Here is a 25,973-nt window from a genome sequence, read left to right on the forward strand (position 1 = left end):
GATTTAAGGGCAGACTAGGACGAGGTATAAGGGAGCACGCCGCGAATGTCTCGTGCGCTGAAACGCAAGGAGTAAGGTGCCGTATCCGTTTAATTCATTTACCTCGATCTCGAGGAAGTTTTTACTTCCGCCAGGTGGTAGTCGTAGCAAAGTTCTTCGCGCCGAATAAAGTAAAGGAATACCGTCGCAGGCACGGTGAATTTAAATCGCCAGAACAAAGTATTTCGTTTCACAAGTCGCCTCTGCGAGAGAGAACGAATGGAAACGATACACTTCCCGATTATAATAAAAGCCCCACCCTCCGTCGGAATTTGCGCCGTGACGAAAATAACAATCTGCAAACAAACATCGAGGGAACGTTTAAGGATCCCTTCACAGAGAACCGCGATGCCCTCAAGATTTCCTTCGAAAGCACCTTTAAGAGGTTTCGCCGTTGTAATGGATGCAACGTCGCATGGAAAAGCCTGCGTACCGGTAGATCCTTCGTCTGTTTACTTTGAAAATGCCATCGTTCTCGATGGCATCTTGTCGATATTTCGTGTTCGAGTTATAACGAATTTATAACTTCCCACCCCTTCGCCCAGGCTCGATCATCGAACTCGAACTAAGTTCATAAGCTGCGATAAAACCGCTCGCAGTAGACACGATACTCGGTAAACAGCTTAAAAAGTTCACGTAGTCACGTAGTCCGCGGCTCGTGTATGGACCATTTGCGGAAGACTCAAGAAGATAGAGATAACTGTGGATTGCGAAAATACGCGGCGACGCGACGTAGAGCAGAGGGTAGGAAAGTTCGCGCGCGCAAATTATACCGCCTATAAAAATTCACTGTCTTAATGAACGCGAGTAAATATTAGGCGACGATGAAGTCTGAATAGCTAACCATCCTAGTTAATTAGTTACGTCAATTTTTAATCTCTCGTGTTTATTTTTTTGATAAGCATCACTTTATTCATTTTTTCACGCGAAAATTGATTCAAGGTATTTTTCATAAAATAAAATTAAAAATTGTGAGAAATATTATATATTTCATTTTTTTACCAAAAATAAAATTTTAATTCAATTTTAATGATTGCTATGCCTTCGACATTATCGATAATGTTAGAATTAAATTATACGCTTGGTCTTGATTTTGAGCTTTAAAACTCCAGGTTTTTTATTTATCAAGAGTTGGGTTATTATAACTGAAGCATTCGATATGAAAAAAGAAGACAGGAATTGGCAGAGACTTTTGTTTTTTTTTTTTTTTTTTTTTCGAGAGAGAGAGAGAGAGAGAGAGAGAGAGAGAGAGAGAGAGAGAGAGAGAGAAGCTACGGACAAACTCTCCATCCACTCGAATCACTTTCCGAGTTAAGCGGCACTTTTCACGTTGTACGTGACGTGCCGGGCGAATGTATATATTGTATACATACACACATACATCAGCGGACACATACATATACACACGTAATTCTGCTCTTCCACTTTCTCACGAAATAGGAATAAATCTTGGAATATACGAATGTAACACTTCACGTCGTTTAGAGAGTACGATTCAGGATTTGAAAGTTTAAGATGTATCACGAACATAATTCAATAGATGATACGCAAACAAAATGAATAATTTCGAATATTTAAAAACTTTTTATAAACTGTAGTTATCTTCTTAATAAATTGCAATTTAACTGCGTAGAATAAAAGATTATCTCTCCGTCCAACGAATTAAGTTAATTCAGTTATTCAAATAAAATTTACCTTACGCGTTTTAACACGCGCAAGCTTTTAACATTTTATTTTCCGTGAAGCACAGAGATTACAGATTTAAATCTAATTATATTTCGGAGAAAATAAACAATACACATTTTACACGAGAATCCTCAGTTATGGCACACGTATTTTGCATATCGAATTACGAATTTATAACTTACAAACTAGAAGCCATGCCGTTACATTAAGCCATTCTGTGGGCAAGTTGACAGGGGCAAGATAACCATAGTGACTTCATAACTGCATAACATATGTATAACTATGCATACAAGAAGAGCCGTTCTACTACCAAGGACAGAGAATGTAATCATATATTTCGATCAAATAGCGGTGAATAGGTTCATTATTTTGAGCTTTTATCCTACTTTATAAGAATTTGAATAATTTTATATATAATTTATTACCCTTAACGTTACATTTTAGAGTTATAAACATGACTTATGTATGAAAGTACGGGCTTACGCTTTCGCTAAATAATTTCTTTCATATAAATGATTATATTCTCTAGGGAATAAACAAGCTGAGAGAGATTGTTAAGCGTGGCGAAAGCCGGAACCATAAAATTCAAGAGCGATCTAGTTTCTCGGGTTTTACTTACCTTAAGGTAATTCGATACCGCGCGCACCGCGATTTCTTGTTGTAAGCCGCGGGGATTCAGGTTCAGGCGCGAGCTGAAAATGTGCAAAGAGGAAAGATATCTTCGGCGTCGCGCGCGCGGAGAGAGGACGAGAGTATGCAACGACAAGTGTTACTTCGCACGTAGATTCCAGTTTCCAATCTCCTTAGCAATGCGGTATCTCGGTTCGCGACGGACTCGCCTTTCCGTTTTGCATTATCGGGGCTTTACCTCGATGCTGGCGCCAAGTCTACTTGATGCTTTGCATTACTTTGCGGAGACACTACCCTTACACTCGTCTTCTAAATAGAGTTTATCGAGCACTTGAGATAGACGCAAGAAACGTTAAAAGTGGATCCGCGTTGCCGAGACATTAGAATATAATTAGATTCTTAACCCTTGCTCCGTATTGTTAGTTTTGGCACCTTTTAATTGTACTGGTGGGTCAGCGTATTTTCGATAAGTGTTTTAAAAAATCTGAAAAACTGTATATACCTTCTTTGAACATTCTAAATAAAGACTAAAATAATAAATTGGAAAAATAATTTACTTAAATATATTATTTTATGATTATTTGTTTTCGAGAAATTGTGACATTAGAAAAATCACAGAGAAAATGATCCATCAGTATGGAATAAAGGTTAATAAATCTGAATAAACTATAGAGGACTAGAACACGATTCGTATCTTTTTTGAATTTATCTTATTTTTATCGCGAACATTAATGTCTTTTTCTATATACATATAATATCATATATTGAATATATAATAATCACCGCAAAAGTCTTCGTCTTTATCAGATTTGGAAAGGAGATTTGAAGAAATTGATGAGAGATTAATAGAATAATCATAAATCACTTTGACGCATAACGCTACGATGATCTAATAATTTCATATAGCTGACAATTTTCTCCATTGTTAATTACAATTTGCTCAAGAAGCGTGCGCGTAGCTATCAGCAAATGTCGGCTAATTCTGCCGTCTGTTCTCCGCGATTGTTCTAACGAGCAAACTCTAATAAGCGTTAGCCGTTCTTGCGGAGTTTAGAACACGAATCGCCAAGCCCGTCGGGATCTTGGCATAGTCACGGATTACCTTACCTTACCTTACCTTATCTCTTCTCCGGAGAACTCCTAGAGAACGCCTGGTCTGCAACCGCGAAAAGTCTTCTTATTATCGCGTATCAATTTTTGCGGGTAGCCTCGGCTTTCTTCCAAGTTGGGAGTCAGATACATATCTATGTGGAAACTGCAGGGGAGAAGTTCAAATATTTTTCAAGTTTTCAAATATATTTCTCTTTTTTTTTTTTTTTTTTTTTAGTGTTTCCTCTCTCTCTCTCTCTCTCTCTTTCTATTTATTCTCGCGGATCAGTTTTTCATATAAGTAAAGTTTTAAGTTAAATTTGATCCCATTATTGAAAGCTTTCGATAAGTATTATTACATTTCTCTTCTCACAATAAAAGCATTTGGCATGAAAATTGCTCCTCATTATTTGCACTTTTATCATCGTCGCTTTCATAATGTCTTCCATTAAACGATTATTTGCACGCAGTGGAAGAACCGTGCCTTCAGAAAACACACATTATTGAGATAACGGAATTCTTTTCTCACGTATTTTATTTCATTTTGTTTTAATATTACTCATCGTTGCGTCACATTTACTTTACGTTTATCTCTCACTCTCGCGTATCTCTCTGTACATCAAATATTATTGAGTTAATGAAGCAGAAATTTTTCTCCTCGATCGTTATCGATCCAATTCGTTCATCTGCGTATGTACAATGCAGCTTTCTCTATCCTCATTCTTATCTCGTCATCTGTTTTTATCGTGACATTGATTCGCCGCGTTACCATGTTCCTCTCTTCCACTTTTCTCTCCCTCTCTTTGTTTCAATGTCATTATCCTTCTCTACCTTCTCTTCTCCGTTACACTAGTCCGCTTATAGGAAACTACTTCATACCGTAAGAGCATTTGCTCTCAAAAGCGATCTTTCCCATAAATCCTCTCATCTTATCCGCCCTGTTTGAGAGAAGATGATGCGATTGGTGAAGACTACATTTGCAATTAAGTTGCTATCACACGATGATTGGACGATTATTTATGAATACATATATGCATATGTGTATACAGAATGCAAAAATTAACCATGTATTAAAATATTTTAAATTAAATTATAAACTGAATAAAATGAAAAAGATGAATTTTAAATTTTATATAGAGAAAAATATAAGGGAAAAAATAATTTTTAAATTAATTTACTTTTACTTTTATCAGACATACGTATAATTAATCGAAGAAAAAAATTGGCAGAAAAATCGATTCAATTCGTTATTTTTTTAATATATATATTTCCTTTTTATTATAAAATATATTAATACCTAACAAAAAATTTACATCGGATGAATACATGTAATAATATGTACACAATCGTCGTTTACAAGGAAATAGTCACGGGTGACTAGGTACGAAGGAAGGGCCAGTTCTAATAATGTACCCTATATGCAAATGACATGTCGTACAGCATATATCACTGATTTTTGCAATCAGGGCTGTGTAAAAAATAAAAACAGATGATCCCAATTAATTGTGTGTCGGATTGCACATCGAACAGCATTTATTTACCTTCACGTTGAATGCATATGCGCGCACTGTTATTTACACGAGCTCTAACTAAACGCACGCTCGTCACGCTCCTTTGCATTTCACATATGCGGATCACGCGGGTCTCCAAATATTTTATATACGCTTGATCTTCTCTGCGAATGCGACCGATGAGATCTGATTAATGAATTTTTCCGAACAAATTATAATATCGCATAAACGTGTTTGATGTTACGATGTTATGTATTATAAAAAAAAATTACATAACAAATCTTGCTAGTAGAAATTAACATTGCGGATACACACTAAGGTCCAACAAATCTCGACATTTTTTTCTTCCTGTTACTTCTCTCCTTTTTCTCTCCATGTAACTATACTTACAACTTCAACGAATAAATTTCCATTCTTTTCGTTCTAAAGAAAAAAGCTAGGAAGAAGTTGGAGGCAACTCTGAATGTCTCGTGGGCTTTGTCAAATCTTAATATGCACCATATCAAAAAATTTACATTTTTAGAGTCAAAATCAAATATTGTTAGTTCGAAAATCTTTCTTTAGCATATCCGCTTAAAATACTGCTATCAGCGAAATATTGTTATTATTAGGTTTCAGCATCTAATCACGTGCGCGTTTAATACACATTAAGGAAACAATTATCTTTGACGCTGAAACGTATTGATTGTAACGATACGATACGACGAAATTCCACGATGTGAAACACGTTATACAAAACAACGAAAATTTATATAAGAGAAATTAATACTTATTGTATAGAATAAACAAAAATTGTACAATTAATAATATTGAACTTTAAATCAATATGACGTTCAATCGTTTAATAAAAATTTATGGCTAATAATATTTGTTAATGAAAATATATATTTTATAGAAAATTTAAATATATCTATTTATATTTAACTTTTAACTATAAAACTCTAGGTACTCATCGGGTATACAAAGATATAGTATGTGTACCGAATACTATTTTGTGCAACGTGCTTCTCCGTGAAAGTTGTAAAATATATTTCATAAAACTGTGATTCGCTTATTAACACACAATCATTTTTTTTTTTTTTTTACAAAAACAATAGATGTAATAGCAATGGTATCTCTTTTTCTTTTTAAGAACTCATATTTACACGCGCACTTTTACAATGTACCGATCGAATTAGTCTGGTCCTTAATTACTCCAATATGAAGTCTCGCACTAGATGACAATACGTTAATATAGTTAATATTCGGTACACTGAATCAGATAGTATTTCGAAGATGAAAAATGTACATATAACGACATTTGGGAAGCACGATAGATTACGGCTGTCATAATTTGCCTCGTCGATTTCGTATACGCGCGTCGCTCGGATATATCGATCATGGCTCGATCAATTTATTGTTAGAAGAAAAGAGGAATAGAGAAACCTAATTTTAAGAAATCTTTGTTCTCCTCTTTCATATAAATGTTTAACATTTAATATCTCATATTGTAATAATTTTTTATACTTTTAATCTATGGAGAGTTCAAAAATCATATAGGTGTAATATAACACTAATTGACAATTGTCTTTCTCCGAAGATGTTGCGAGGAAAATGAACAAACAATTAAGGATATGGTAGATAATAACCGATCGATCAATTGAATCTTTATTGCCGACAATAACGATAATCATCTTATGGAGTTGCTAGCAATTCGACAAGATTAATCACAATCACTCAGCCATCGTTCAGGCGCTCAGGAAACACCGTCAACCAATATCCTTCATTATTGGATCGCGCATCGAAAGTGTCAAATTAGCGAGAAAGCTTTACGCTGTTCGATCACAGGCAGAAGCTAATCAAAGGGCACATCGTTTTCTCACAAAAGATGAATTAGCATAACTCTTTTACGCGATCTTGCATCCAAACAGTTCAATTTGTAATCATTCTGTCAGATCAATAACAGCATAATTGAATAATGGAAATTAAATAACGATTAATTAAAACTGTCGAGTATTGAAAAAAAAAACAATTATCTGAATCTTATAGGTGTAAAATTTAAAAAATTTGACCGAATATTATAATCAGGAGAAAATTAACACACGCGCATTCTCCAAAAAGATTATGTTCGATATGTAACATACATTTAAAATTTGAATATAAAAAAGTGAAAAAATGTAGTTGAATTCTATAAGAATAATAAAACGGGACCTAATCAATAAAGTAAATAAGCCACAAAATTACATAAGTGATAATTACAGTAGCAATTTACATAGATTAATTAATAACTGTAGAATCATAGAATAGACTTTAAATAGAAAGATTTAATAAATAACAGGACAAAGGAAAGATTGTTTGATTGCACGACAATCACTGCAAATTGTTTCGCGATCGTGAGACATATAACGGAAACTTCGCGAAAGGTGAAGATATCGAAATCATTTAAGTTATAAAAAGTTTCTTCTTTCGTTATCGAAATTGATATCTCTTGATATACCGTGCAATCGAGTTAACTATTTTCACATTATCCGTCATTATCGCTCGCGACAAAGTACGAGTGCAATAATACCCTTAGATCTGATTATTGTTCATATTTTTTACTTCCGCAAAAATGAATATAAATGTATGTTGGACAGAAAATTCTCGCAGACGTTTTTTAAGTAAGATGTAGTCTATCGTTGTTCTCACTTTTCGTTGTCGAGAGACCGAATTACGGTGGGTAAGCCGAAACGGCTTGAGCAAAATTAAGATTAAACGGAGGAGCGGCGAGAGAATAAACCGACACAGGAATTCGCTCACGACCCTTATGGCCTCTCTAAGGACAACTAGGCAAGGTAACCGGTTACAAAACGGTACGTTTATGGAGACAGTGAAATGGCCGCCACTTGCTCTGCCCGGTCACGCGATAAGTGCTCGTGAGTCGAGCGAGCGAAAACACAAGAAAGACGAAGGAAGGGAAACGATGGGTTGGCTCGCTGAAACATTCCTCGTTCTGCTCCTGAATCGTTCCTTCCTCTAGATGTGTCGTATCTCTCTCTCTCTCTCTCTCTCTCTCTCTCTCTCTCTCTCTCTCTCTCTCTCTCTCTTTCTTTCTCTGTCTCTCTATCTCCTCTCTTTCTTTCTCCCGCAGGTAAACCGATAGCTCAATTAGTCACGAGAACGAACTCGCTTTTCCGGCTATCTCTTTTCCCCACCTTCCATACCGGTCGGCAGTGGTCGCGGAGAGAAATGGCCGGGCGAGTCCTTAGGTTAGGAAGGAAGGCGGAAGTCGATAAGAGGCAAAGTGGAATCGGGCAGCGACGTGTGGAAGCGCGTAGCGAAAAATGGAAGAGGGCAAGGGATCGGCGTGATACGAGAGTAGAGCGGGAGAGCGGGAGGGCGAGAGAAAAAAAAAAAAAAAAAAGGAGAGAGAAAGAGGAACGGGAGACGAATGAGAGACGAGATGTTGGAGAATGCGCATGCGAACGGGAGAGGTTTTACCGCGAAAGTTTCTCAAGGGAGACGGTACATCCTATATCCGCTCTACGAGCGAACAAACTGACTCATCGATCGATAGATCCCGAACCGGCAGCTCGTTTCCTTCCCATTTTTTTCTCTCTCTTTCTCCTTCTTTGTGCTAAGTTTCACTCGGGGGACGGTACATCGACGAAGCCTAAAGTTATAGCTCGCGAGAAAAACACGATGCGGTAGTTCCATCTTTGGATGCTGTCAGCGAATCACGACTTAACGAACGAATCGAGTTAGAGACTTGAGATGCGAAAGTCTTTAAAAGTCTTCTTGGAAAATAAGAAAATGACGTGAGTATAACTGATGTGAGAGAAGATTCAAATGGAACATCGATTGTCACGTATGTGCATATATAATAATGTTGCCGATTTTATTCGATATAACATTTAAATTCGGACATTCCATTTTTTTTTAAAGTGCTATTCTCGATCCGTGACTCCGTTTATTCATATTTACATATTTTTTTATAACCTTATGCATTAATAAATACTTTATTCAGATTAAACCCGTGAAGCATGTAATTTAAAAAGCTTTCAGTTTTATAACACTTTGATCAATTGCGGTTTCTAGGCAGTCCTCGGAAAATTCGCGTCGACGTGTGTAACGTGACTTCGTTTTGCCTCAATAACGAGTAACCGAGATATTTTTCGAATTTGCGACGATCTCCATGGTTCGCATTTTTCGAACGCGCATCGAGAGAGAGAGAGAGAGAGAGAGAGAGAGAGAGAGAGAGAGAGAGAGAGAGAGAAAGAACCTATATACCAAAGTCAGAAACTACATCACCGCAGATTCTTTTATTCACGACAAAACCATTTTGATCAGAGACATAACCAGGACGAGTACGTTATTTCGTGCACAATACGCGCGCACGCGTATATGGTACGCACGTGCGGTAGAAAAAAAGCCGCGATTAATCCCCCGATGCAAGAAGTAAGCGGTGCATGGAGATCCCGTGCGAGCGAAGCGTGCTCCGGTCTGTTTGTTCAGCTTGGATTTTTATCCGGCCAATAGCGATGCCTTCACCGAATAACGCGCGCCCATCGTTTGTGCGCGCCATTCCGTCAACACGTAAAATTCAACCGCGTCCGCAATTGTGAATTTCACTGAGGCTACAGTTATATACCTTGGTCACATATACGCATCCCGAATATTACATTTTTTACATCGCGCACAAATACCACAGACTATTTTTTACCTGAGAATCGTACAGGGTGATTCAATATTCGTGAATGCGTATCGTGTACGGCGAGATTCCGCGATCGAATTGCACAATCCTTTTTTCTTCAACAAAAATTTCAAAAGCTCCGATTGTTTCCGAATTTTTAAAAGCAACGAAAAATAAAGGCGTCTCTGGTGAAATGTTGCTTTTACAAAGATCGTTTAAAAATATCACGAGTCGTAATTAAACCATCGATAGAAGCTCAAACGAGGCAGATTAAATATAAAACGAGAAAATACTTTTCTTTTCTTAACTGGTGGACTTAATCTTCTGATTCTTTCGTTTGGAAAAGAAAACGAAGTCTATGGATAGTTTAGATAGGAGCCACGATACAAATAAACTACTACCCGCAGCCATAGAAGTCCAGAACTTCGACCTCTTCTGATCCCTTTATCTTTTAATTACGCGGATTTCGCTAGCCGCTAAATTTTCCGCATCTGGCTTAAATCCAATTTTCACAACACTTTCTCTCCCGCGCGATTCAATATGGACAACAATTATTTGTTTGATAGAGTAGCTTTATGTGAGAATTACTCCTACATATAAAACACCTTTCTATTTTACAAAATTGTCGGGAGAAATTTTATTTTAAAAAGTATAATAAATATGACACATATTATTCGAAAAAAAATATCTGAAATTTTATATTTGGATAAATTCTAAGAATTTAAACGCCTAAACACATACTGATAATCATCGTTAAATCAATATCATTATTTTCACCAAAGAAATATAGCACCTTGAGGAGAGAATCCGAGACGAGAATAAATAAGAAAAACGTGCGAATCTCTAGAGAGTCGAAACGTTCTCCACGTCTGTGCGATCGATATATCCGAAAGGTTTCTTCGGGGTCGTGGGATACACATAACGATTCCCCGGTCTTCGAACGAGTGTTGCAGTCCACCTGGATACCGTGATCGTTACGACGCATCTGAATGCAGAGTTCTGGCGCGAAAGAAATGTGTGTGTGTGTGTGTGTGTGTGTGTATGTGTGTGTGTGTGTGTGTGTGTGCGCGTTCGTATTTCTCCTCGGTCCGAATCCTTTCGCACCACCGCCCAGCAAGCGAATTGAAAGTGCTGAAAGGCGAATTGCCAATTGCTTCGTCTCTCGTCGCTTCCACTCGAGGCTTACTACGGCACCAAATTGAAAATACCGTAACAGTTCTCGTGAACAGTCGGTGCCGCGAAACAAGACTATAAGATTCACTTTAAGCGCGATATATACATACGTACATATACAGATCGTGTATACTATATACAGAAGCGCAGGATTTGCTTCGAGAGGATAGATATGCGTTAACCTGTCAAAAGTTTAATCGATCTTTCGAGATCCGGAATGGATTTCGAATACAACTCTGAGATTTTTTTATTTTCACAGAAAAATATCTAATCATATTATAAAAAAAAATTTCTTTTCTTTATGACTTAACAGAAACGTTTTCTTTCTCGCAAAAACAGGCTTGTAAAGTTATTTACGAAATTTAAATACATACATCTCTTTCGTGTTTGACAGATGTGATACAATGCATTCAGAGTACGCAGAGGAGAATTAATTTTTTTTTAAATTGTCAACTCGTATCTACCCACTTAATCGTTCAATAGTCAATCGTTTCGTTTATCGATGAATTATATTATGAGCGCAACGCTTATTTATAGCGTTCACGCCACACCGACCGTGTGAGATGGGGAAGGGGTTAGTCACGCAGGTGATGCGTTGCGTTAAACCATGCATTAAACTGACGTGAAATCGCACCAAAATTTGCATTCTTTCCCCGAATCGAAAAATACATGTACGTAAAATATGTATGAGATGCGAGCTCGCGCAACTCGCAGTCGTCACGCTAGTACACCGCGACACACGCGAAAATATTCCGCGCGCCCGCGCGCGCGTGTGACAGATCCCGCGCAAATGTACCATGTGTTTATACGTGCACGATGACATATGTATATCTCGTTTCGCGCCGCGACGTGGATGGACGACAGGCGGCGGCGACGGTCGCATACTTACACGCACGGCGTATGCACGCAACAGGCGCGACGATCAACAGACTGTGACGATGGAGAGCGTGGTGGCCGTCTTCGGCGAGGCGTAGGCGTGAATCGACTGCGAGTATCTTGATTGTCAAATGCGCAGAGGATCCGTGTGCGAGTTCGTAGGCTTGTGCCGCGCCGCGCAAAAGCTCAGGCCGAAACATAGCATCAGCAACGCCACTGAGCCGACGAGCAAGTGGCTCGACCAGGACACCGAGCACTTCCCTGAAACAGATGGCATCCGTTTGTCATCGACTCGGCAAGTATTCTGCGGCATCGTTACCTCCTCCGCTCCCCTCCCCCGGGAATTCCTCATGGGCGAATAGCTCGACGATCTAATCGTCGTGCCGAGAGGTTGAATCTGATTGTCATCGTAATTAGGTTAATTAGTGATTTGCCCAGTAGATTAATAAACCAATCCGCACGGATTTATTCCATGAGATATATTGTTCTGAATGCAAAAAGTATAATTTGAAAAAGTTATTTTTTGATAATTGCGAGAGAAAAAGAATTATTTTTTTAATAATTAATAACAGCTGTTAGAAGAAAGAGAAATGAAAAGGAAATATTATTAGAATATTTCTTAATTGCCAATTTTTTAAAATAATATTTACTTTTAATTTTATTTCCTTTATAAATAATTGCTTTTGCGATAGTAATGAGCCAAGAAAAAATATGATTTTATTTAAACAAAATAATGATATCACGTTGACGCAAATGTATTATATCTACATTTCCAATTCAACACTAAAATAATAGAAATGTTAATTGCGAATGTAGTGACGGGGGGAATGTATGGTATAACTCGTACTCGCTATAACATGATCGAGTCAGTTGGCTTTGAATAATTTAAACTATGACATTATTTTCGTATTTCTATCAAAGTTTAAAATAAGTCCAATTTAACCCGCAGGAGATATCATTTAACAGACAGAACGTGCTATCGAAATATATACGATCCCGTCATTGCTTTGACATTTGGTTTGATATCGGTTTGAACCGATCTATTCCCATGGTATTCACCTGGGGACGCTTGTCACCTGTATATCGAATACAGAACATATATGGACTATATTCTCTCGGTCAAATAAACTCTAGAAAATCTTGTCGATATAAAAAAATGAACACACCGCGTTCACGTAAACGGTCCCGAAGTTTTTTCGGAATTAATTTTGCATCGATAGTTTCCTTTTTTTTTTTTTTTTCCAAATATATATAATCATCGTTCTGCAATTCTATTTACAAAATATCGATAGAATTTTTGAATTACAAGTGAAAAATTAAAAATTTTTCAATACGAGAATTCGAAGTAGCCGAATATATAGACAAATATTTTCCCCTAGTTATATCGCATGGCAAATCTATCGGATGCAAATTTAGTATCAGGGATGATCCTGCGGAATACAACAACGTACGTATTCGCAGTGACGGCAGCAAATCCGCAGCAAATCAATAACAATCCCCCGGGTATTGAAAGGCAAATCACCACCGAATCGCCGATGTCGAATCTGATCGTTACGGGAACGCTGGAAAATTACGGGAAAATCAGAGAAATTGCGTTCGAGATCGGCGTGACGTGGATTGCGCACCCCGCAAAGTTACAAGAGCCATAAGTCTCGACCGGTTTACGTAAAGTCTCGGAATGGCTGTAGGTCGTTGAGTGCTCCGTAAAACGCTCCGGGAATTCGCCTGCGAAAATGCGGAAACTTCCACCACCGATGCTAGTCCGTCGCCGTTGTCGTCGTCGTCGTCGTCGTCGTAGTATAACGTCTTAAGAGTAATCACGTACAGACACACGTCCGCGGATTTCTGCTTCGCCACATCGGAACGGCAATTTCTCGTTGAAGACGTCGTTAAACTAGGAAACGAGCAACTAAAGCGCAACTTTCCCCCTCCTCCCGCGCGCGCACGAGTTCGTCGAGTGTTAATTAGTTATCGAATTAGATCGATAACTCGCGCCGCATTCCGCCGGAATTAAGTTCCGGGCTGCCATTCTCCGCTGCTCGCCGTATCGTTCGTATCGCTACGTATGCTGAATACGAGTATTGAATACGAAGAGTACACGGAGAGTACTCACCGAGATTGTAAACATTGGCTCCCTTTCCACAAGATTCACGTACTTCCCGATTATCCCAGCCGATGGGATACATGACTAGACCGCCGCATATCATCGCTGCTGTAACAAATAGATATTAAAGTAGTCAATGAATTAGAAAAATTAGGCAATCGAGAGTTTAATCTGCTTTAATTGAAAAGCGCTTTAATATTAGATTTTTTTAATTCCTTTTTTCCGTTAAAATATTTTTTGCAGTTTCCTCGATGATATTATGTATTAATTATATAAAAATGAAGAGAGAAATATATATATATATATATATATATATATATATATATATATTTAAGTTGCAGAATTGCGCGTTGCGTTTACTTAGAAAATAGAAATATTTTCGAAGGAAGAAATAGTAGCGAATTTTTCAACTTCAACATTATGTCACGCGTTTTTCTCCCGAGAAATCAGTATTACGAGATCCCCAATGTCATCCCGCATCGATCATGTCGTACAGAGACCTGCGGGCGATTCTGTCATTTTTCGAAAGCGACTCTCGAACGCAGATAGAAGCAAATCGAGAACAACGAACTAACTTGAAGCGCGTAAATGGAATACGTCAATGCACTGGAAGAAGGATGACGTTACCATGATATCTATTTTATTCGGGGACAGTTCATTATTTCGTCGTGAGATGTGAATTTCTCGTCGGTCCATTACCTTCACCTCGCATCAATTTGATGTGACTAGACAAACGTTTATTTTTAAGGGATTATCTTCTTTTGTGCTCGAAATATAAAGAGCTTAAATTATGCATTTTGTACAATTTAATGATATGTATTTCTCTTTCACATAGTATTTACAACACATTAACACGTAATAAATTAATTTCGAAATTAATTATAGGAACGATGAAAATAAGGCTTTAAATATTACAAAGTAATAAGTGATAATCAAATAGGCAAGTGAGAGTGAACGCAGATCAAAAGCGTGAAATAAATATATATAATTAAAGATTTATTTAATTAATTTATACGTTCTGTCATCATTATTTTACTGAAGAAAGCCCGAAAAAGGATTGAATATACAACAAATTAAATTAATTAAATAAATCTTTAATATCTTTATTTCACGTTTTTGATCTGCATTGGCTCTTACTAACCTATTTGATTATCACTTTTTAATTAAGTACAGAAATAAATTTTAAATTAAGTTACTAAATTTAACCCTTACTCCGTACTGATGGACCATTTTTGTCTGTGATTTTTCTAACAAAGTCAATTTCTCGAAAACAAATAATCATAAAATAATATATTTAAGTAAATTATTTTTCAAATTTATTATTTTAGTCTTTATTTAAAATGTTCAAAGAAGATATATATATTTTTAAAAATTTTTAAAACACTTTTACATATTAATAAACTTATCGAAAATACACTGACCTGTACAGTTAGAAGGTAGCAAAATAACAATACGGAGTAAGGGTTCATCATAAAATATAAAAAATGCACGTATATAATATTCACCAGCCAGCAGTTGCAAGGAACCAAGAATTCTTGTATGTTTCGGCGTTTTTAGAATGTGTGGGAGGAATGATGACGCCGCTGCCAAAAGCGTCAAGGCGCCGATCACTGCAATCGCGACGCCGATTCCCATCGTAACTGTACTCGCTTGCCACCAGGCACTCGGTATATCCCAGAAGCTGTAATGTAACATCACTTATGATAATAAATTTCTGAAATCGGTAACCGTTCACATTAATGTTCACATTTTATATTTTGAAATCTATTGAATTTTAATTGACAGGGAAAACGCTTAAAATTAGATTCGTCAATATTTTTGGCACTTCTCTAAGATATTTTTACATTACGTGACATTAAATAAGATATTTTTACATTGCGTAACATTAAATAACAATGAAAAGGAAACGTCAAATTGGACAAGCTACTTGCGCGAAAATGACGTTTTATTAATGTAATGGAACAATTCGAATAAAACTCTAATCGGCGTATTTATCGCAAACTGGAATAAGCTTTATTCATTATATTATTTACGTATTCGTAGTTATTCTATATTAATTAATATAACAACCTGTGCAACTTATACGACGAAATTAGCGCGGATTTATTGAACCAGTGTTTCAAGCAAAACGAAAAAGCAAATAAATTTTATTCTAATTACATCCCGATGTAATAATATTACGAGAACTAACTCAAACGTGAAATTATATTGTATTTTGATGTATGTAATGAGTTAAAATTTTCATGACGAAATTAAACAAAGTTCAGCTAAATCACATTATTGCTTTGTAGAATTTAAAATAAATATGATAATTAGTAATTTAATTATATTATTTCATTAATTGCTACGTTAAAACAATTTCCCAATTGAAATTTTTCTGTCAGAGACTTGATTCAAATATTTTTAAATGTAGAAGATATTCTGCCACAACGAGATTCATTGATGTGAAATGTGATAAACAATCTGTTCCACATTAACAATTATGTAGACTGCAAAAATATAAATTTCATATTATTATTATATGTAATAATTTGAAAAGTGTTGAATATTCCAAATAAAGAATCAGTGAGATTAACGATGTCGAGAAAATACATGTAACTATGCAGAATATTTTTCGTTCTGCGCAAATATTTTTTGCGGGAGATATCGTGGCGTAAAATATCGTATTATCTGTTTTTAGCTTCCGAAGTTTTGACCCGTTAAACTGACCAAATGCGATATTTTTTTCGCGGCGCGCATTCTGACGTAAAATATCGTATCGTTCGCCCCTTTTGTTTCGAAAAAAATAGAATATTAATCATACGCTACATAGTTATGAATATTTCCTGTTACTCTATAATATAGATTTTCGAGATTATTTCCTGTCAATTATGTTGTACATAATTCTAATTAGATAATTTGATTTTTATTCTTTGTACCTTTGAATATGATTCTGTATAATTGTCTCAAATATATATAATATTTCTTATTAAGTTATAGAATACAGATAATATCTAATAATCTAATAATAATTTGAATACTATTTTTTTACACTCAAATATTTGAAATTTTTTTTGTAAGATTTGTAATGAAACGATTACATAAATTTTCGAGTTATCATAACTTTATATTGTGATAGAGCGGGGGATATCATAGAAACAGATGAAGTTATCGAATCAATTCCAATTTGCAGAGAGGTTACTATTAATATTTATCATGCTTGTACCAATTAACCTTTGGGATGATAAGAGGGAGTTATAGAAGCGGATTTTACGTGCGTATAATATATTATTACACGCGCTAGTCAATCGAGAAATCGCTTATTGTACCCGATTCATCGAAAATTAAATATTGCAACAAATATAATCTTGATGTGTCTAAATTACGATGCACACATAAATTGCATTGACATACAAGATACATTTTCCATGTGAAAAAAAAAAAAAAGAAAAAAGATACCAAACTCTTTAAAGAATTTTTTATGAAAATAAGGGAGAGACATTGTTAAAACCTTATCGGATTTACCGGAAAATCAAACATCACGAGATCACGCATCGCTGGAACTCTGTCTCGCTATATTCAATTGAGTCTCTATCGGATGAAATCTGACGGAGTAAGTAAAACTTTGCTCGGGTCGAGTACATCGCCATTGCGATGAAAAAGAAAGAAGAATGAGAAGCTTCGTCAGATGGTACTGACATCAACGAAGTCGACCTACATATGAATTTGCGAAAATTAAATCAGAGATCGCATACGCGAGTTATACATTTTTATCGTTTTTCCGTAGCGCACTAGTGAGATTTCGTGTGCAAAGCGTGTACCTGGAATTAAATTTGCGGTTGACTCATTGTTAGCGCTTGCCTCCCCGTACAATTCTCTCGACGAAAGAAGTACATTTTATAACGATATCTTTTATAGATGTTAATGTATATAAACAAAGCGATATTTGTTATAATTTCAATCCTTAATTCATTTTATAATTTTTAAAAGACTTTAATATTATGTATGATATTAACGTCAACATTTTTATCATGTTTTCTTTTAAAATAATTTAAAAACAAAATGTATTAAAAAAATAAAGTTTATATCCATTGACGAGCGCTTTGAAAAATACGCAATAGTAGTGTATGCGTTAACTTTATTTTCTATGCTTTCCATCATTGTACATGTGCTGTCATGAAGTAGGTTGTCGGAACAATTTCCATACAATTCTCCGACGTCATCAATATATATTGCTGAACCGACTATCATATGTTGCCTGTTACAATTCATATAACGTGAAAGTTTCAATTCTCGCAAATATTTACGAAAAATGATTAACTAAAAAAGTACATATCGTCGATTCAAGTAAAATCAAACTTGACAGTTAAGTTATTCCCGTGATCACGTGTGACGCATGTTGTGCAAATTGCGTGTAATCTCATCAACTTTACGCGAATGCACAGTGTGTCAGACGTCGAGTCGATAAAAAAAAAAAAAAAAAAGACGAAAAAACTTGTATAATTTATCACGGATCGTTACGTCACTTTTACCGCGTAAAATCTGCCGCGTATTTTCGACCACGTCTATCGAAATCCTCTTCGGCAAACGGGTTGTAGTCGATAACGGGCGATAATACGAATGCGCGGAATAGTCCAATTCTTGTTTTTAACGCTTTCGCTGATCCTGCGAAGCGAATACGGGGATTTGGTATGCATCGTTTAGCTGCCGCTGCCGCGATCGGATAGAACGGTACTCGAAAAACACATGATTCATGGATACCTTAATACATCGCATTCCCAAAGCGCAATCCAATTCTATTAATCTCGCGCGCTTACACACCGTTATTGTGATAATTGTTATTCCCGTTATTATCGTTATCAGTGCCATAACAGAAATAGAGCGTAAACAAATCTATATATTATCAAATTAATTTACTGTATTGATATTAATACTCTCGTAATTATTATTAATATTTGAAAATTTATTTTAACGCATGCTTAATGCATTTTAATGCAGGTTACATGTAACCTGTACTGCATAACTGTATTTTTTATTAAATAATATAATTTAGAGTTATTACAGTTTATTATTCCCTTTAATTGAAAATATACCCAGATGATCAAATGACGAACATTTAATTTAATTATTCGTATTACGTATTTAAAAATTAAAATATCCGGATTAATTCCTGTATTTAACAACCGTAAAAGTCTCTTATATTTGAATAAAACAATCAAAAAGTCATTATTTTGACTGAACTTATGATATTTCATATATAATTCCTCGCTCTATACGCAAAAAAGAAAAGGATCGTACCGTTTCTCTATCTTCTCTGTTTTTTATAATTTTCTTTGTTAATAACGGTGTTCTGTATAATTTTAATGCCGCGAGCCAACTGTGATTTTTACAATCGCTCACGAAGAAAGTTCTTACGCTCCGTTTTCTCAGCCTGCACGAGTATTAGCCCGAAATTATTCTGGTCGCGCGACACGAATTATACAAGCCACTTGAGCTCAGTTGAAATTATTTGAATTCGCTTTCCGAACTTAAATTAACCCGTTGTCGAATTTTAAATATTCATCCTCGTAGAACGCGAAATGTAAAATTCCTCTTTTTATCGTGTACAGAACAATTTGTGTAATTAAAATGTCACGTATAATTTGCGTTAAATGCCCATTTCTTACAAACTCTTAATTCTCCATTATTCCACTCTCGGTTGGATTGTATTATACTAATTATTTAATCCAAAAATATTATACGTCTGACAAGTATACCTTATCATATTAATTTGAAATGTACTTTTTATTTATTTCTTTTTCATTCTTTTATATATTTTTAATTAATTTATTTTTTTTTTTTAGATATCTTTAATTTTTTATTCCGTGTCGCTTATACGATATATAATTTTAATTTGATATAATTTTAATTACATTAAAATGTATAAAAATTTATGCGTTGTGTAAGTATGATTATTAAAAGTATGTTTTCTTAGATAATTTACAGTTTCATGAGATAATTAAGACCGTGTTCATTGTAATAATTTGAAAGAATAATCAAGAAAATTTACTTGTCGATTGTTCTTCCAAATCGCGCATAATCTAAAAATAAAGTGCTTAATACGCGAACTTTGCTCTTTTCACACGTTAAAAATTGCGGGCAAAAAGAAAACTGCCTACACTTGGGTGTGCTTTTACATGAGAATACATTAATGCGAAAATACGTACCTGGAGTACCTCGCGCACTCGTAAACTATCTCAGGCGTGGCGTTGGGTGCCCTGATTCGCGGGTAGTTGCAACGCCGAAAGGAACTGAAGTACGCGTCCGCCTTTCCCAGTAGTCGTCCCTGAAATGTACAACGTCGCAGAAATGGTGACGATTATGCTACTGCGTTTTAGAGCCAGATTTTTTTATAATAAAATTCTATAAAATCAAAAGAGTTTGCTAACTATAAACTTGGTAAAAGGCTTGAAGGAGATGTACTTATACAATTATACTATTAATAAAAAAGTTGAACTCTAATAGATAAATATTATAAGAAATTTTGCAGCTTTATTTTACATTTCTTTTTAACGCAACCTTTTTAACACTTTCAACACCTTTTAAATCGCGCATTTCTGAAATAAAAAATAATAATAAGAATTGAAATGTTTGTAAATCCATAAGATAGATGTGTCAACATTATTCAAACACTGCTCGTTTCTGACACGAAAATCTTTGCGTCGATCGAGTGCGCAATAACATCTGGAACAAGCTACTTAGGCATTCTATGTATTTTATAAGCTGTATTACAGAGTGTATTGAGACCATTTTTTTTCCTTTTTTTTAACAAATTTTGCAAGCGGCGCCAAAGAAACAGGAAGTGTCTCGCCGCCTTGTTTGAATGCTTTTGATTGCTTCTCTTAATACGGAAAAAATATAACGCAACCGTCTGTCGGAAAAACTCAAGGAAGGGGAAGGAGGTCGTAATAAGCTTGCTTGTCGTTTACCAAATGTCGTTTTCTTTCAGACAGCTCGTTTTTTTCGCATTTATTTTCATTAACAAACCGTAATAAAAGTCCTCGAGTGAAATTGCATGATTTTGCAAACAAGCTCTTTTTTAAAGTATTTCAATATTTCATATCCATAAATAAATGTATAATATTGAAAAGCTATATTTAATAACTAACTGTAAAAGAGTGCATATCAGATATTTTTTTATTAATTTTTTATATTAAAATTGATTTTTCGACATAACAATAGAAACAGATTAAAAAAATAAATCGTTATTTACAAACAAAATTGAAAATAATCATATTACACAATTAATTAATATATTAAAAATTTATTTTTGAATGTTGATATATTATAAAGTATATAAAAAATTATATGTGACGGAAATTTAGAAATGCTTGATTTATGTTATAAAATGTTGAGGAAATTTGCATTTTTTTCTAAAATTAACGAAATCTAGAAGAGATAATAAATGTTAGCCTCAGAAATTGCATTGAGAAAATAATTTTAAAAAGAGGCGCCATTGGTTAATTAAATATTTTCGGTAAGGAGATTTTTCTCTTTGCAAGAGTTTTCTTATGTCTAGATTTATTTCAATGACTCTATTATGCAAACACTACTACATTATCAATTTTAAACAGTATAAACAAACTCTTAGAAAGAAATAAAAATATTTCTAATCAATATTATACATTTTAGAAAAAAGAAAATTGTTTATTAATTTTCTGTAATATTCATTATCTGTAAACTTACTCGTCTTATAAAAAAGTTTGTAAAAAAAATTACACAAATTAGCTGTCTAGAAGAGGCAAAATAGATTTATCGAATGGAGAGAGTCGCAGATCCATAATGATATAATTGGTACATAAAACTTTATTTTTCAAGAGCGTTTCGTTTATCATGCGGAGAAGATGAAAAATTTGCTCCTTCGTTAAGAGTTCCATCTGAATAGGACTTCGTTTGTAAACTGTATTTTGTATTTTGCAACAACATCAACCAGGGTAGGATCAAGGCAAGTAGTCGCGCGAAGTACAAAGTTACCCTACCCAACGGTATTCGTCCCATCAACTTCTCTCTCGACCAAGTTGCCGGTGCCCGAAGCGTTCTTGTCTCGTTCAAGAATCTTGTACGCGTAACGAGAACGTCTCGGTAAGTTTCAAGGACCGAAATTTTGCCTCGCATCACGGCCAGAACATTGTTACACTTGTTGACAACGCTATACAGTTATATTTATACATCGCGAAATTATTTAATTATCCGAATTATCATCTAAAGTAAATGCTACATTGTTCCATTACGTAATCATAATTGTTACGACGATATTTTGTATAAAATACATTTTTTCATCTTAGTTTTGTGCTTTATTAACTTTGCACAGTCTGACTTAACATTATTAAAGAATATGTAAATAGGTTCGAGTTCTTTTTATCGTATTTGTTAGCGCTGAGAGATATTTCTTGCATATATCTTTCGTCATAATTCTTCTTTATTTCTCAGCGTTTTTTCCTCAGGTTAAGTTTTAAGACGGAAACAAAAATCCGTATTAAGACGCGTGTACTGTAGAATTAATGTTTCAGTTTCGTTGTTTCGTTCACCGTTTAGAACGAAGAATCCGATTACTATCGCCGCTCCACGATCCATCTTGTCAGACGACTCGAGCTTGTTCGATTTCTCACGTTTTCTTTGCCGTCCTCTTATTTCTCTAGCTTCTCTACTTTTCTTATTTTGCCTTGAGTTGCTCTTTTCTCACTACGTTTTCCCGTGTCTCGCTTCTTTGTCGCAGATCGCTGGTATCTCATTTTATATCTCGCGTGCACGAACAAAACGTGCGATGTGAAAATGAAAAGTAAATAGTATACGCGAGGTAATGTTGTATTTTCTTGAATAACATTGCAGTCTTAACGTTAAAGCTCAGGTGCAACGGCGCTTTAAAACAAAAATTCATTAATCCGTATTTTAACGGAAGTACACGCTCTACCTCCGGCTTTTAACTAATTTAGTGAAATACATCGATACATGTATAATCGGATTACACTTAATTACGCAGCAGGAATCAAGAATTAATGGATATTGTGGAGTGTAACAGCCGTTGCGCGCCGCGCCGCTCTCAACATTCCGCGCGAAACTCGACCTCGGCAAGTCTTGAAATTCGAGTTCGCGAGTTTTAGCCATTCGATTTCCCGATGAATACCCCGGGAGTGATAAATGGACCGGTCAGTTAAACACTCGAATGTAGAAAATGTAGATCGAAATAACATGAAAAAAACACACATATATATATATATATATATATATATATATATATATATATATATATATATACACAATGTATATATATATAGGATAGAGTTTGTGTATATATATATATACACAAACTCTATCTTCTCGTAAACTAGAATTTTACATCAAGATCGTTATTCAATAAATCAAGAATCGTTATTCAATAAATTTAACGTGTTGTATTGCAATCGTGAAACGTTCTCGGTGCGTCGTAAGGTCACGAGAATGTCGATGCTGATGTTTTACTGGTCGAGTACGCAAATTTCACCAGTTTTATCGCAATGCCTGTTAAATTGCTTTACGATCGTGCCGAAGAAATTGTCGGAGTCATCAAAATCGTCGATACAAAACCCCTCGACGATTCTCTGAAAAGGAAAAACGATTTTCCCCGTAAGTCGTTGTCGTGTTCGTATATGTTACGCGAATAAAAATCCTGAAAATGCGCGAACTATGATCGTACAAAATCCGGAATGATCCTTCGGCGAAGTTGCACGAACGCGAGAACGATATCGTATAGTTGCACGGCGATGAAACGAGGAAGTGTCGCGGCGGCAAAGTTTCCTCATGCATTCAATAAGTATAATTTTAGAAGATGTCAGTTATCGGTTGTTTTGTAACTATTCGCTAGTTATATGGAAATTGAACGCAATGAATCGTCAAAATGCGTATAGTCGCGGGGGAAAACTAATTCAGTTATAATCGATAATAATGCTATTCTATCATATTATTTGACTCGATAGTATATATCATATTTATTGACATGGCTGCTTTATCGGTCCATTAATATCACACGTTAATGACCATCAAACATCGGAGCGCCATGCGGTGCAATAAAGATATTGATTTAATTATAAGGGAAACATATTTTTATAGTACTAATTTTAAATCTAAGGACAGGAAGAAACGAGAGAGTAAAAGGAAAGGAAATTTTAAATTTCATTAATTATCTATGGCTGCTTCGAAACTTTTTTAAATTCTTTTGAGATTATCTAACTCTACTCCAATCTTCAAAAAATTACTCTAATAACGCTAAAAAGTTAAAGAACACTTTCGGAAGATAGTTCTGAGTTTTTTTCTCAGAGTGTGTCATAACGCGATTAAAAGCGAAATCGTTAGGTCGCTCACCTGAATCCAGTAAGGCAAGTAAAAACCGGAACACGCCAGAATCGAGGCTATGGTGGACAGAGTAGCCCACAGCACGCACAGCACTGTCATCTCATCGGTTTAAAAGCGTCCGCCTCTCTCCCTCACGCACTGCTGTTCATCCTCCATTCGTGAATAATAATCAAGGTCTCCGAAAGTAGCGTCGAGGATCTCGATTACGTACTTCGCACGAAGAGCGTCCCTTCGTCTAATTACGTTCCAACGTTTTCGACAACGTTGAACCGTCGTCTCTGTCGCTTTTAAATCTCTCCCCCTCTTTATGTCATGGCTGGCAAAAGGCACCAATCGATCGTGCAAGTGACATTTATTAGGGTATTGATGGTCTTGTCGCGGCTCGCTTGATGTTCGCAACAGAAGGGGAAGAAGGAGAGTGTTCGATCAGGGTCGATCGATCTTGTAATCACGCATCAGATCATGTCGACCATCTCTTTTCAAGCATGAATGCTTTAATCATCGTTCGGTTTGCGTCGTAGTTCTCCGCTGGTGAAAATCTTCGGCTCGTCGTGGTTAATTCGGTCTCAACGAGATTATCCCGCTCGTAAAACGTGACCGAGAGTATCGCTTCTTCGAATGAGTCACGCAGTTAATTTCGATTTCCGTTCCGTAATACGCTTCGCACTTTGGCAATTGATATTAAACGACGATGAAACGAGGGTAAAATCTCTCAAGTTACTACGTATATTTATCTGTGTAGAAACTAATAAGAAAGTTATCCTTCTAGACATCACCCACTACGTAAGTAGTAAGTTTTCACGACCGATCTGCTCCGTTTTCACGCTATAATATACTGCCAACAAGATTCGAGAAGTTCATTATTCAGTAAGCAGCTAACGCTGTTTATTCCAAAGAGATTGTCTTATTATTTCATATCGATCTCTTAGTCCGCCGATAAATCCGCAATTCATCGACCACATATCCTTCACTTTTTCACTCTGCGTCTCGTTGTTGATTTATCGAGATGTTTTCATCGAAAGCCGGCGCGGCTTAATTTCTTGCAGGGATGGTACCTTGCTCCGCTGCCAGACGCGTCCTTCGTTGTTAATTATAGACTTGACCACAACACCGCGGTTCACCACCCACGCCGCGTGCTCGATAAGCATTCACGCCTTCCTTCGTATCATTCCTAACCGAACGATCCGTTTCTCGGAGCACTCTCACGTCGACGACGCGGCAGATGTCGAAGAAATCGCACGCAGCGCACCTACGTACATGAATGAGATTTCGCGACGGTTTAAATTTAATTTCAATTCGCGGACACTCGGGTAATCCTTTCGAACGAACGGAGACGAGAGACGACCGACGACGAGAAGAAATGTAACGTGCGCGAATGTCCGACGTCGCCGTCGTTCTCGTCGTCGTCGTCGTCGCGTACGGCGCTGCTTCGTGGCTGCGACTGAACGGTTCCGTTCTCCACATTCAGCGCGTTCCTCCTCTTCCTCCTCTTTCTCTCTCTCTCCTGCCCACCCGCGACCGCACTGCGTGGGAGAACCGAGAGCGCCGCGACGCAGCATCCCGCCTCTCGGACATCTGGCCGGCACACGGGTGACGGTGTACACGCGTGTACGTCACACGAACGTGTGCGTGCGCAATGTAACACGTGTACGAATCACATTGCCGACGTACCGTTTGTTAATGGAGATCAAATAATCGTTCGCACCCTTGTCTCCAAGTTTCCGGCGCGATGAATGCGCGATGCGTGGTGAACCGCGAAAAAGTAAATGGTGATTACGGAACATTGTCGCGTTAGCCTATTTTCCGTGCTGATTATCACACAACGACAGAGTTCATTGTTATCCCATTGCTGTTTGAGCATTAATCA

The 25,973-nt window shown here is 36.3% G+C and overlaps 1 protein-coding gene across 7 annotated transcripts in view; it reads right to left on the reverse strand.

Moving 5' to 3' along the window:
- LOC140669582 (LHFPL tetraspan subfamily member 6 protein) overlaps positions 1 to 25,536 on the reverse strand; it is a 36,142-nt gene extending 10,606 nt beyond the window's left edge. For 2 of the 7 annotated variants that reach the window (XR_012047363.1, XR_012047362.1), the window contains exons 1-5: positions 24,116 to 25,536; positions 19,945 to 20,063; positions 15,265 to 15,440; positions 13,769 to 13,867; positions 11,669 to 11,916 (exon numbers count right to left, since the gene is read on the reverse strand). Coding sequence is in view for 5 of the 7 variants with exons in the window: in XM_072899572.1 (XP_072755673.1) it covers positions 11,783 to 11,916; positions 13,769 to 13,867; positions 15,265 to 15,440; positions 19,945 to 20,063; positions 24,116 to 24,205 (618 nt within the window). In the remaining 2 variants the exon portion in view is untranslated. Of the gene's footprint in view, positions 1 to 1,268; positions 11,917 to 13,168; positions 13,218 to 13,768; positions 13,868 to 15,264; positions 15,441 to 19,944; positions 20,064 to 24,115 lie in introns of those variants that run through there. The other 5 variants (XM_072899573.1, XM_072899572.1, XM_072899576.1 and 2 more) reach the window with 5 other exon arrangements.
- Positions 25,537 to 25,973: the final 437 nt, after the last annotated feature.

Source organism: Anoplolepis gracilipes, chromosome 9 (assembly GCF_047496725.1).
Source record: "Anoplolepis gracilipes chromosome 9, ASM4749672v1, whole genome shotgun sequence".
NCBI lineage: Eukaryota > Metazoa > Arthropoda > Insecta > Hymenoptera > Formicidae > Anoplolepis > Anoplolepis gracilipes.